We start from the raw sequence: 13,979 nt of genomic DNA, 5'->3' as shown, positions 1-13,979 counted from the left end.
TCTCCAACCTCCTGTGATCTGAGGCACTTGGCCTGCAGCCTCCAGGGTATACCATCTGGGGACCTGAGGCCCCCTTCCCTGCCCCACTGACTCCAAGCAGTAGGTAGTGGTCTCTGCACCTGAGGCTGGCTTTGGCCCTGAGGATCTGGGGCCTCCACTGAGACACACACTTCCTTGGCCTTAAGAGGCCAAGCAGCAGCCACTGGGCCTCAGGGGAGAGGCTGCCTGGACCCCGTGTGGCCACAGCCTTGAGCCCCAGGACCACCTGGTGACAGCCCTGTGCTCAAGGGGTTTCTGGCGCCCTCTGACTGTGGGGCTGAGACAAGCGTGGCCTTTGGAGGGGTGTCTCCGTCCCACCTCAGCTGGCCACACCAGTTGCTGGGCCCAGGCTGGGCTGACACTCATGGTCATGGGTCTGTAGGCAAATGAGGCCACCTGTCAGCACCTCAGCTTTCTCACCTGATAAATGGGGCCTCCCGGGGCTGCTGGAGGAACCAGAGACAGGGACATCAAGAGCTGAGTTCAGGGCTGCACCCAGGTAGTGCCTCAGAGGGCTGTGGTGCCTTCAGCTTCCTGGGTCCCTGGCGCCAACCCACTCGACTCCATCCTGGCTTCCACCTCTGTCTCCAGGGCCTCCAGGGAAGACCAGCAGGCCCTCATCCACCTCCTGAGCTCTGAGCTTCTGAATGTACATAACTTCTCCCCTTCCTCCTGTTCTGTCTCTGTGCACCTGTCTACCTGTCTGTCTGTCTATCCGTCTGTCTGTCCATCCGGCCCAGCCCGGGCTGGCCCCGCTGCTCTCCCTGCTCCTCTGCGTGGTCCCCAGCAAGGTGGTTCACCTCACCTATGAGCCGGCCTGGCCGCTCCCACCTGGGGAGCCCCCAGCCCCTGCCTCCACTCCCTCTCCCTCCTTTTCCCGACAGGTAAATGGCTCCAAAGAGGGGCCTCCCACTTTGCCCCCTCCCAGCCTCCCTCATTCTGCATGTGGCCTGGAGCAGGCCAGCAGTCGCCTCTGAGGTGTGGGCCCAGGGCAGCCTGTGTGTGTCCCCTCCTGTGTGCACGTGCTTGTGTGTGCTTGTGTACCTGCTGGTACCTGTGGCCTCCTGCCAGTTGCTCTTTGACTTTTCCTCCTCAAGGAGGCAGTGAGGGTCTTCAGGACAAAGCCCTGCACCCCACTCTAAAATCCAGTAGCGCCAAGAAACTTAACACCGGCCTGGAAACAAAACTTTTAGTTCTAAATTCTTTGGTGCAAAGGGCAGAAGGGAGCTCTGCTGCTGCTGGACTTGGCTTCCCTGCACGGCTGCTGGGGATCGACCTGCTGGCTTGCTGGGCCTGCCCCACGTCCTCCCTCGCTCCCCTTCAGCTCAGCCTGCATCTTCTATGCTGGCCCCAGTACCCTGACCGCCCCCACCCTCGCTTGCCCTCCCCCACAGGTGGACACAATCCTGTTTGCAGAGTTCCAGGCCTGGAGGGAATCCCCCACCCTGGACAAGACCTGCCCCTTCCTGGAAAGGGTGTACCGGGAGGACGTGGGCCCCTGCCTGGACTTCACGATGCAGGAGGTGAGGCATGGCAGAGGCGGGGCCAGCTGGGGGACACACCCCTCCGCCAGGGCCCAGCCCCTTACCACCCTGCCTGCCGCCCTGGTCTGCCACAGCTCTCGGTGCTGGTACGGGCCGCCGTGGAGGACAACACGCTCACCATTGAGCCGGTGGCTTCGCAGACGCTGCCCACAGTGAAGGTGGCCGAGGTTGACTGTAGCAGCACCAAGTAAGCTGAGGGTCTTAGCTCCTTCCTGCCCATGTGGGAAAGCCCTGCCAAGCCGTGTGTTCACTGTGCCGAGGGGTGGTCAGGATGCAGCAGCGCCGACAGGACAGGGACAGTTGCTGCCCCCACAGGGCAAGGAGGCAGTTTGGCAGGTTTCCTATGGACCCCCAGGCTTTCCAGAGAGGCCGGGAGCTAGGGTCTGCCTCTTCCTGACTGGTCTGCTCTGTGCCCTCCCCTTCTTTTCTTGAACCATGATTATCAGTTGCTGGCTGTGCCCCTGCCAATAAATAACGCAGTAGCCCTGGCATTTGTCCTCCAGCTACTCACCTGGCATTGAGCAGGGGAGCAGCAGAACAAAATAGCCAGGGTGGAGCAAGGGGCAGAAATTGGGGAGGATTTCACCTTGGCAGCCAAGAGCCTGGCTGGGGATGGCTGGTGCCCTGGTGGGAGGCTCATCACGGAGAGGGAGCATTTGAGCCAGGTTTTGAAGGATGAATAGAAGTTTGCCAAGCAGGGAAGGGCATTTCAGGCAGAGGGAACAGAATGTGCAAAGGTGTGAGAAGCTGGAGTATTAACGGAAGCACCACTGGGGCATCTGGCTAAGCAGTGGGGGGACAGGGAATTGGGGTGGAGGCTGCAGAGGCTGTTGGGGCCAGAGTATAAAGAGCCTTCACAGGTTTGGGCTTTAACCCACCAGCCAGTGCGGCAAAAGTCATCAATAGGCCGGGTGCAGTGGCTCACACCTGTAATCCCAGCACTCTGGGAGGTTGAGGCGGGTGGATCACTTGAGGTCAGGAGTTTGAGACCAACCTGGCCAACATGGAGAAAACCCCATCTCTACTAAAGATATAAAAGTTAGCTGGGTGTGGTGGCACACGCCTGTAATCTCAGCTGCTCGGGAGGCTGAGTCAGGAGAATTGCTTGAGCCTGGGAGACGGAGGTTGTGGTGAGCTGAGATCGCACCACTGCACTCCAGTCTGGGTGACAGAGTGAGACCCTGTCTCAAAAAAAAAAAAAGTCATCAATAGCTGCCACCTGAAAAGAGGCTCTCCGGTCCATCAGAGAGTCCCAGTGAACCAGGAGGCAACAAATGCTCTGATAAGTCCGCAGCCAAGGAGCTTTTTAAACCTTCATTTATTTGGGATTCTCCCTATTTCTTGGGAATTAGGAAAGCAAGAGAGAAAGATGATGGGTTAGATGTGGGTTTTTGGAGGAGCCCTGGCTCTGATGTGGAGAAGAAAGAGAGCGATGAGGCAGAGAGCTGGCCAGAAGGAGCCAAGGGGATGCAGGCCAAAAGTCCTGCTGCTGTGCCCTGGCCTGGGGACTTGGTGACCAAGCAGAGGGTGAGGACGAGAGAGCCGAGCAGATGATGGCCAGTGAAGAGCAGGTTTGGGGAGTGGGGCCCAGATGGGGGTTGCTCAGGGCCTGTGGAGACCCTTCATGTGGGTGGCTGAAGATGCTGAGCGACGTCACGCAGGACTCGGGGGAGGAGAGAAGAGGGCATAGGAGAAGGCTCTTAGACGGGGTTGGTTGGCATGCGGCTGAGAACCATGGGGGTTAGTGGGGTCAGAAGGCCTGGATGGATGAAGCAGGGGAGCTGCTGGGTGTTGGGAAGCGGGAGGCAGCCAGACCTCAACTCTGGTCTAGTTGGGGGAGGAGTGCCTGGTCTGAGTCCCCAGAAGTAGAGGGAGAGGCATATGCAGAGCCTGCAGAGGGTGGGACTTTGTACACCTGGCATGAGATTAACCAAGCTCTCTTGCCCAGTAGGGGCAAAACAAGGGTTCTAGGGGTACAGCTCAGCTTAGTTCGAGGTCTGTCCCAGGGATGGCTGGGGCCAGCTCCCTTCTCTGCCTGGCTCTGGGTTCCTTTGGAAGCCGGGTGGGGGAAGGGAGGCCTGCCCCTCCCCATGCATCCTCTCAGCTGCTGCATCTTCCCTGCATGCAGGGGTGAGGGAGAGGGGCAAGCCCCAGCCAGCCCCCGTGACCCATTTTGCTTTCCCCTAGCACATGTGCCCTGAGCGGGCTGACCCGCACCTGCCGCCACCGAATCCGGCTCGGGGACTCCAAAAGCCACTACTACATCTCGCCATCTTCCCGGGCCAGGGTGAGTCAGCCTTTGCAAGCGTTACTTGACTCCTTTGGGGCCACCTGGGTGCTGGGACACTGGGCCCTGGGCCTGGGAGTATGAATAGCACTACACCTTGATTTACTTATTTTATTTATTTATTTTTTGAGACAGAGTCTTTGTCACCCAGGCTGGAGTGCAGTGGCACAATCTCAGTTCACTGCAATGTCTGCCTCCCAGGCAGACATCAGCAATTCTCCTGCCTCAGCTTCCCAAGTAGCTGGGATTACAGGCATGTGCCACCACGCCCAGCTAATTTTGTATTTTTAGTAGAGATGGGGTTTCACCACGTTGGCCAGGCTGAACTCGAACTCCTGGCCTCAAGTGATCTGCCTGCCTCGGCCTCCCAAAGTGCTGGGATTATAGGTGTGAGCCACCACGCCCAGCCTTACATCTTGATTTACAGAGCAGGGTACAGGCTCAGAGAGGCGCAGAGACTGACTCGGGCCACACAGCCAAGCCAAGGGCAGTGGTTTGCTATTACGGTGTAACAAATTACTATCAACCTGGTAGCTTAAAATGGCGCAGTTCCCCATGTTGGACTCTAAGCACTACTTACTTACTGGATTCTCTGCTCAGGGACTTGCAAGGTCGCAGTAAGCTGTCAGCAGACTGTGTTCCTTTCTGGAAGTCAGGGTCCTCCTCAAAACTCACATTGTTGGCAGCATTCAGTTCCTTGTGTTTGAAGGACTGAGGCCCCTGTTTTCTTGCTGGCTGCTGGCAAGGGGACACCCTCAGCTTCTAGAGGACACCCGCAGTCCCCTGCCACAGGGCCTTGTTGCACAGGGCAGCTGACTTCAGAGCCATCAGGAGGGCCACTCTCCAGTCGGCTGAGATGCAGCCTTATGTATGAAATGTCATGGGATGACATCGCCCCCCTCTGTCATTCAATGTCACCTAATCCAGGAGTGATGCTAGAGTTCCAGTTAGAGTGCGGGGCTCCTGACGCCCAGACTCAGGTGCTGGCCGAAGCTTTGGAAAAGGTTCAGCGGTGCGTCTGGTGCACCAGCCTTAAGTCGGCCGTGAGTGCCAAGGGGCCTCTAGGAATCCCAGCTCCCACCCTCCCCTGCCGAGTGACCCAGACCAGGACAGGGGTTCTCACCAAGCTGGGGATTGAGGACAGGGATTCCTCTTCCTCTGTCCCTCTGTTGACTCTTAAGAGGATTGAGGGGAACAAGAGAACATGTTTGGAAACACGTTTCCAGTGACACAGCTTGAGGAACCATCTCAGGCCTGCTGGAGGCTCCTCGCGGGGGAGCAGGTCTAAAGGGGACAAATGGTCCCTTTGCTGGCAGCAGACTATACTGTCCTTGATGGACTCCACAAGGCATCCGAGCGTGAGTCCTCCCAGCGGTGTGCTGAGCACCCATTTACCAAAAGGGAGGCTGAGCCTTGGCAAAGGAAAGGGGTGTGTTCAGGGCCACACAGCCGAGACCTGGGATCCTGGCTCTGAGTCCACTGCAGCCCCTACCCTGTGGATTTGTGCCCACTGAGCCTTGTTCAGTGGCCACTTATCTCCATCACCGCTTTCCAGGCCCAACCATGGCTCAACAGCAGGCCCCACAAAAGATGTTCCCGTGCTCAACAATGTCACCTCTAGTGCTTTAAGTCCCTGGCCTGGGTGTCCTGCTGCACTGGATGAAGCTGGGGGTGGGAGATGAGGTGAGGAGGGTCTGAAGTTTTAGGATGTGGTCCCTGCCCTGAAAGACCAAGACATGTGGAGTCGACAGGGAAAAGTGTTTTCTCCCTAGCACACTCCCTGGAGAGGGAAAGCCCCCTCCCTGCTACTCCCTGCTCATGAGCCTCTGTGGGCATCCACTGTCCCTGCTCCTGTCCTGAGCTCTGCCCTGCCCCACCCTCCTGCCGCAGCCTCTCCTCAACCCTCCCTGTGCAGCGGTGTCCCTGCCACGACGGGCTGGTTCCCCGACCTCGCCCCGCTCTCTCGCACCTCCCTATCTTTGCCAGGCCACCACCGTCCCGCCCCTCCCCGAAGCTTCTCCACTCCCCAGCCTGCGGGTGCCCCTCTCACTTGACGTCCCTCCCCAGGAGTGTTGGACATTCAGTAGGGGCTGTTGCGGGCGGGCACAGCCGCCGGCTACCTTCCACCCTGTCTTAGGCTGGGTTCCGAAGAGGCAGAGCCTCACCTGGAGATTGTGTGCAGCTCCCAGGAGAATGAGGGAAGGGACGGGGGAGTCCAGCCAGGATGTGGCCTTAGCTGTAGCCCAGCTTCAGCCCCATCCACCGGGCTCTTAGCAGAGTTGATTCCACCCTGAGGCAAGGGGACTGTCCTTTCTATCTCCACACAAGTCAGTCATTGGCTGAGGTCTACAGGAGGAGTGAGTACAGAGGGGGGCACCTCTGAGCCATTAGTGCCCCCACTCTCAGCAGCTGGGAGATGGGGCCCAGGCCTGGGAAGGGGCCCTGGGCCAGGCACCAACAGTGCCCTCTCCGTGGTGTGAGTCCTCATAGCAGTGTCTGAGCCAACACAGGGTCCCCGGGGCCTGGCATGGAGCAGGCCTGAGGCCCCAGGGGCCCCGGGCAGCCCAGGTGAGCGGCTTCTGACCCCCTTTCCTTTCCCAGTGTTATCAGTAGCACTGGACTGAGGCCTGGCTGGCCCAAAACTCCAGCATCTGGAGCAAGCCGGCCTGTGAGAGGGCGAGTGTAGACTCTGGGACAGCCTGCCCGGTTCATCTCACAGCTCTGCTGCATGCTGGCTCATTAGCTCCGCCATCTCCGTGATGGATGTCAGCGGCTTCCCCCAGGTGGCTCCGCTTTCCCCCATGTAAGATGGAATAATAAGCGCGTCTACTCCGTTCGCTGCAGGCGCTTGATGAAATGACTGCTGCTGCTGCTGCTATTACAGCAGGGCTAGTCATGCTGTTGTTGATTACTACTTGAAAGCCCAGTCCCAGCTGAGTCAGGGAGCACTGCCTGGCTCTGCAGGGACCTGGGGCCTCCTGCTCTGGACTCAGATCCGCCTGTCAGGGGACCCCCAGCGTGGGGCTGGCAGGTCACACCGTCCCCACCTCTGCCCACAGATCACCGCAGTGTGCAACTTCTTCACCTACATCCGCTACATCCAGCAAGGCCTGGTGCGGCAGGACGGTGAGCGCCCCCTGGTGGTCGGTGCAGGGATGGCACACGGGAGTGGGGCTGGATGGGGAAGCGCCCTCTGGGCCCACCTGCCCCTAGCGGAGGCAAGACTCAGCTAGGAGGCTGGGGAGCGGGGAGGGTTGTGGTTTAGTAAAGCGTTCACAAACTTCCTGGGTGCTGAGCTCTGTACCTGAGTCCGTCCGGCTGGTCTTTCTCCTGTCCCCAAACCTCTCCCGGCCCCGCACAAGGGGGCCACCCCTGTGAATCTCTCCCTGGCCCTGGAGGTGGTGGCCACCTCCTCCTGGTCACCTGAACACAGGGTCACCCACCTCCAGCCTTTGCTCCCACTCCACTCCATGCTGGACAGGGCCTCCCTCCACCCCCTCCCCCCACAGCCCATTCTGCAAGGCCTGGCTCCCCGCTCCTCCACCAACCTTTGCTCGCTGCTGAGTCTTCTCCTGAACCAGTCTGGCCCGACCCTCTGAGTAAGGAGCTATCTCCTCTCCATCCTGGGGGTCAAGTCCTCTTGGAGGCCAAGGCCAAGGCATGCTGGGTGTTGACACCTGCTAGGTCCCCGGATGGCCGCTGTGGTCCCCGCCTCACTGCGCAGGGTCCTTGTGAGACCCCAGGGAGGCATCTGTGCCTTGTCTAATGTAGTTCCCAGGTCTGGACCACCGCTGTGGCGTGTGACAGCGTGTACCTGCGTGTCTGCATCGGGCTGTGGGGGTGGCCGTCAGTGTGGTGCAAACAGATCCCTCGGGTGTGGTCGGCACTCAGCAGTTTCCAAGGCTCAAGAGTGGAGCCTCAGAGAGGTCCAGCCACTCGCTGAGGTCATCTGTTTTGGGGGCCAGGGACCCTAGGGTGCTGTGCCAGCTGCTCTGTCCAAAGCCACAGGAGGGGACCTGGCCATCTGCCCGAGGTGACCCTGAGCTGTCCCCGACCTGTTCACCCTCTCTCTGCCTGCAGCAGAGCCCATGTTCTGGGAGATCATGAGGCTGCGGAAGGAGATGTCACTGGCCAAGCTCGGCTTCTTCCCCCAGGAGGCTTAGGGCGCGGCCCAGGCCTGAAGGGGAGCTCTGAGACAGAGCAAACACCCACCCCAGAACAAGCCGACACACAGGGAGACGGGGGCCTGGAGCCAGCCCTGAGCCAGAGGCAGAATGGATGGACAGACAGGCCATGGAGGCAGCACTGAGCCAGCACCACACGTCCATCCTGGGACAGACGGGCCTGGACTTCACGGCAAGACCCCCCTCTCTTCCCCACTGGGTTCTGCCACCACCAGGAGGATTTCAAGAAAGCACCAAAGACCAGGGAGCTTGGATCCATACTCGGGGGGCCTGAGCCCTTGGGAGGGGACACCTGAGGCAGCCAGCGCCCCCTCCCCAGTCCCCAGAACTGCCTGCAGGTGCCTTGTTGCTGGCTTGTTTTCAGAAAGGGACTGTTCTGGGTGGCTGGATCTCCAGGGTACCCTCCACCCCAGCTGCCAAGCCCTGGGCCAGCAGCACCCCCTTGTGGCCATCCTGTGCCTTGTTCCCGGTGGCCTCCCTATTGGACTACTAGGAGGGGCTGGCAGGGCCTCCATAGCACAGAACTGCCCCAAAGCCTTGTTAAGATGAGTCAAGACCCCTCCCCCGCTTCCTCCCTTCCTTTCCCCCTTCCTCCCTCCCCCTTCATAAAGGCCTCCCTTGTCACCTTCCCTCCCACCCCGTCTCAGCCCTGTGCTCCTGGAGGCCCTGCTCCCAAAACCGCTGGAAGGACTGGGGCACTTTCTCCCACAGTAGAACACAGACAGGGCTTCAGGTCGCCCATGCCTGTTTTCAGCTGTGGGTGGCCATGCAGACATGCGCCCTGGCATGTGGGGCCTGGGTGGGCAGGCAGGACCTGGGCCCTCCCACACATCAGAGCCCACTCGGGACCAGCGTTCGGAGCTCCCACCTGGACACATCCCTCACCACGTCCGGATTTCCTTCTTTGGATGGAATGTAACGCGATCTCTATTTAATAAAGGCAGGCTTTGTTGGTACAGGCTGGGTGGCCACGCGCCCTCACTCCTGCACCCTGGGGCTCTGGCCAAGGCTTGGGCATCTGAAGGAATGAAACCAAATCCTTTCCCTGCCCGCCCTCGTGCTTGGGATTAAACCCAAATCCTGAAGCCACCCCACCTCCGCCATCACCACTTACTTGCTGTGGGGAGGACTATTTGAGTCCTCCCTTAGTATTCAGAGGGCTGTGGGTTACTGGGGGATGAGCCAGGCCTCCCTCTCCCCGTGGCTGGTGGCCTGCTGTTGGGAAGAACGGCACCAAGGCTGGCTCTCCCACTGCCTCACTGTGGCACCTTGGTCAGGTCCTCCCCTGGGTCTCCTTGCATCCAGCAATGGTTACCTCCAGTCTCATAGAAGCCTGCAGCTCAGAGGCAAAGCATCGAGGCCACCTGTTGCTCAGTGGGACAGTGGCAGGATTGATTGGTGATGTCTGCTGGAAGCACAGGCGGGGACCATGGAAGCCCAGGTCTTAGACGAGCTCTCAGCAAGGGGCAGCCGTCACAGTTGGAAGAGGTGGGGGTGGCCAGGACCTCTGAGGACCCAGAGTGGGGCTGGGAAGGTGTCTTGTGGCTGAGCCCCTCCCCACCTGTAGGGATGTGGGCCCAGGCCAATAGATGCCTTCTTGGGGTGGTGGAGAGCATAGCAGCTTCTGAGTCGGGTCAGTATCTACTGGGCTGGTGACACCTTGTGGGGACTTCCGTATTGGCCTGAGGCCTTGGTGCCACTCAGCTGGTAGGTCAGGCTAGCTGTGGACTGGCCAGGACCACAGGAAGCCCTCCACCCATGCTGGGGACACCTGTGCTTGAGCTGAGAATGTCCAGGGGGAAGACTGGCAATCAAAAACATACCAGGAACACGCACAGGGCATCAGATGAAAGAGAGGAAAGCAGGCAGGCAAAGGAGGATGTCAGAAAAGGGCGCAAGAGGCTGTGTTCGCTGCTGTGATCCCCACAGCCTCTCTTGCGTGGCAGTCGCTTTCTCTCCTCTCTGTCAGTCCTGGGTCAGCTGCGGGGCCAAAGGAAGTTGGAGGTCTGGGCCCTGGAGCTGTCCACGCTACCCCCAGCTTCTGTGCTCCTGGCCCAGCAACACTGAAGACCTAGGAGACACCAGACCACGCTCCAGGGGCCAGGCAGAGGGTCCCATACCCCAGACCCGTGCTGCCTGCCCCTGCAATGGCATAGCCTGCTGTCAGACCCCAAGTGGGGTCATAAACAGAGAACTGAAATGCCTGGAGGATGGACATACACTCTCAGTATCTCCCAACGAGAGATAATAGCTGAGCACTGACTGTGCCAGGCATGATTCTAAACCCTTTAAATGATCTAATTCATTTCATCCTCCCAGCAACCTTATAGAGTACTATTCTCCCATTTTGCAGATGAGTAGAATGAGGCACACAGAAGTGCCACAGAGGAAATGATGGCCCCAGGATAGGAATCATGAGGCCAGCCCTGGAGCCCACAGTATGAACCAGCATCCTGGATTCCCTTTCCTAGACACCTGCAATGTGCTTAAAGGTGGCTGGGGAGGGTTAGCCGACATCAGCCACGAGGGAGTTGTTCCTCTTAAATGGATTTTCTAGATAACCCACTTGGGCCTCTCTGAGTACCCCTGGCACATGTGAACATTTTAACCCTCTTTGGCCCCCTCTTCAAACCTAGCAACGACTCTGGCCTCTGAGGGTGGAGGCGCTGAGCTGAGACCAGCTGCGCACTGGCGTGCTTCACTCCTGCAGGATGCTTTCCAGTCTGCCAAGACTGTCCTGATGGAACTCCTGCCGGGGCTGTGCACCTGGGCAAAGTCGCTCCTCTCTGGGCTTCAGTTTCCTCATCTGTGAGTTGGAAATATAGGACTAAATGGCTTTCGCAGCCTCCTTGCCTTTTTCATTTTATTATGGTAAAAAACCCATAACTTGTACTACCTTAACTCTTTTTTTTTTAATTGTTGTTTTTGTTTTGTTTTGTTTTGAGATGGAGTCTCACTCTGTTACCCAGGCTGGAGTGCAGTGGCGCAATCTAGGCTTACTGCAATCTCCACCTCCCGGGTTCAAGCGATTCTCCTGCCCCAGCCTTTCAAGTAGCTGGGTCTACAGGCATAAGCCACTATGCCCAGCTAATTTTTTGTGTGTGAATTTTTTTTTTTTTATTTTTTCAGTAGAGACGGGGTTTCACCATGTTGGCCAGTCTGTTCTTGAACTCCTGACCTCAAGTGATCCGCCCGCCTCAGCCTCCCACAGTGCTGGGATTACAGGTGTGAGCCACTGTGCCTGGCCCTCCCTTAACCATTTTTAAGTGTATAGTTCAGTAGTGCTAAGTCCATTTACAGTGTTCTGAAACATCTCCAGAACATTTTCATCTCACAAAACTGAGACTCTGTACCCATTAATCAACCCTCTATTTCCACCTCCTCCCAGCCTTAGGCAACCCCCATTCTACTTTCTATGAATTTCACTGCACGAGGGCCCTCATTTAAGTGGGTGATGCAGTATTTGTCCTCTCATTACTGGCTTCTTTCACTTCATGTCCTCAGTGTCCATCTGTTGTAGCGTGTGACAGGATTTCTTTCCTTTTTAAGACTGAATAATATTCCATTGTATGCATAGACCACGTTTTATTTTTTATTTTAAATTTTATTATATTATAATTAATTATTACTCCAGGCTGGAGTGCAATGGCGCGATCTCGGCTCACCGCAACCTCCACCTCCTGGGTTCAAGCCTTTCTCCTGCCTCAGCCTCCTGAGTAGCTGGGATTACAGGCATGCGCCACCATGCCTGGCTAATTTTTGTATTTTTAGTAGAGACAGGGTTTCTCCATGTTGGCCATGATGGTCTCAAACTCCTGACCTCAGGTGATCCGCCCGCCTCAGCCTCCCAAAGTGCTGGGATTATAGGCGTGAGCCACCGCGCCTGGCCTGACCACGTTTTGTTTATCCAGCGTCTGTGGATGGACAGTTGTGCTGCCTCACAATGACCTCTTGGCCATTGTGAATAATGCTGCTAAGAAAATAGATGTACAAATATCTCCTCAAGACTCTGCTTTCGGTTCTTTTGGGTATATGCCCAGAAGTGGAATTGCTGAATCATAGGCATTTTAAAGCCATTTTCATACTCTTTTCTATAGTTGGCTATAGCACTTCACATTCTTACCCACAATGCACAAGGGTTCTGCATCATTGCCAACACGTGTGATTTGATTTTTTGAGACCGGGTCTCCCTCTGTAGCCCAGGCTGGAGTACAATGGCATGATCTTGGGGCACTACAACCTCTGCTTCCCAGGCTCAAGTGATCCTTCTACCTCAGCCTCCTAAGTAGCTGGGACTGCAGGCGCATGCACCACCATGCCCTGCTAGGTTTTTTTTTTGTTTTTTTTTTGTTTTTTTTTTTTGTAGAAATAGGGTTTTGTCATGTTGCCCAGGCTGGTCTCGAACCCCTAGGCTCAAGAGATCCTCCCAAAGTGCTGGGATTACAGGCATGAACCACCATGCCTGGCATGATTTTTTCATTTATGTATTTATTTATTAAAGACGGGGTTGCTGCTATGTTGCCGAGGCTGGTCTTGAACTCCAGGGCTCAAGCAATCCTCCTGCCTCGGCCTCCCAAAGTGGTGGGATTCCAGGCCTTTTTCTTTTTTATAGGAGCCCTCCTAACAAGTGTGAGGCGGTATTTCATTGTAGTTTCATTTGCAGCTCTCTGATGATTAGCAATGCTGAGCACCTTTTCGTGTGTGTGTTGGCCATTTGTGTGCAGCCCCTCTTTCCTGAGGAGCATTCTGAGGAGCTCCGCCTGGCCTCCACAGTGATCCCTTCGAGGAGGACTTGGCCAATAGGGCTGTGGTCCCTGCCCTCACTCACAGCTCTTGCATGATTCTGTGGCCCCCGCTTCATCTTCCCCATCTCTTCTGGGGGCAGCTGGGGAAAGTGGAGGTTCTAACCTATCACAACCCCCAACCACCTCACACACAGGGGCTGAGACCAGGCCAGGGCTGGCCCCAAGGAAGAAGCCCCTAGGATGGCCACATCTGGCCACTCAGGGCTGCTGAAGGTGGGGCCAGGGCCAGGTCCATGCCCTCAGTGGATGGGCTGGATTTTGGTACAGGGGATGCATTCCTTCAAGAGTCAGCCTTCTTTCCTGTGCTGTGTGAACATGGTGGGGGGCAGGGGTGCCTGCAGCCCCCTTGGGCCAGGGCCACCAGCCATGCTCTTGCACCCCCACACACATGTGCCAGGTTGGGGTTCCAGGATATGGTCAGTGGGTGCCTCAGTGGAGAGGGCCCAGGCAGCCCCGGTGCCTGATGACATCATGGGCCTTGCTGGATGTCCTGACAAGCAAAGGCAGGAGCTCCTGGTACCATGGAGAACTCAGAGGCCCCCTCTGCCCTTCTGGGGATACTGGTCCTCTTTAGACCAAGACAAAATATTAGCATATCAGAGAAATATACTTAGGGTTTTCTAAGTGCATTTCCCCAACCAGCCGGTCAGCATCACCTGTGAACTGGCCATGTAAGTCTCTGCCTCCACACCGGACCCACCGAATAACCCTCCTGGGTGGTTCTGATGGAAGCCTTTCAGGTGGTTCTGATGGAAGATTGAAGACCAGTGCTCTGGAAGTAACCTTAGCCTGATTTGAATTCCTTGCTGGTGTGAACGCTTAACTTTTAGGAACAGGTATATTTATCACAAAGAAATCCGAAGCAATTAGGGGAGCTACCTACACCTTCAGAAGGACTTGAAGGTATTTAAATTAAAAAAAGCGGATGGGGCCCAGGTGCAGTGGCTCATGCCTGTAATCCCAGCATTTTGGGAGGCGAGAGGGTCACTTGAGTCCAGGAGTTCAAGACCAGCCTGGGCAACATGGCAAGACCCCCATTTCTACAAAAATAAAATAACACCAAAAATTAGCCGGGTATGATGGGGCGTGCCTGTAGTCCCAGCTGGGGACTCCCGAGACT

The 13,979-nt window shown here is 56.9% G+C and overlaps 1 protein-coding gene across 9 annotated transcripts in view; it reads left to right on the top strand.

The window, feature by feature from the left end:
- RAB3IL1 (RAB3A interacting protein like 1) overlaps nt 1–9,010 on the top strand; it is a 48,392-nt gene extending 39,382 nt beyond the window's left edge. For 5 of the 9 annotated variants that reach the window (XM_054662338.2, XM_522028.9, XM_009423255.4 and 2 more), the window contains 5 exons: nt 1,434–1,562; nt 1,658–1,770; nt 3,771–3,870; nt 6,930–6,996; nt 7,951–9,010. In XM_054662338.2, the coding sequence (XP_054518313.2) occupies nt 1,434–1,562; nt 1,658–1,770; nt 3,771–3,870; nt 6,930–6,996; nt 7,951–8,033 (492 nt within the window). In that variant the 3' untranslated portion in view covers nt 8,034–9,010. The remainder of the gene's footprint in view (nt 1–1,433; nt 1,563–1,657; nt 1,771–3,770; nt 3,871–6,929; nt 6,997–7,950) is intronic. The other 4 variants (XM_054662336.2, XM_054662339.2, XM_054662337.2 and 1 more) reach the window with 1 other exon arrangement.
- The last annotated feature ends 4,969 nt before the right edge of the window (nt 9,011–13,979 follow it).

The sequence above is a fragment of the Pan troglodytes genome, chromosome 9, assembly GCF_028858775.2.
Source record: "Pan troglodytes isolate AG18354 chromosome 9, NHGRI_mPanTro3-v2.0_pri, whole genome shotgun sequence".
NCBI classification, from domain to species: Eukaryota; Metazoa; Chordata; class Mammalia; order Primates; family Hominidae; genus Pan; species Pan troglodytes.
The sequence above is the reverse complement of the archived record's forward strand: the minus strand, read 5'-3'. Positions and strand labels throughout refer to the sequence as shown.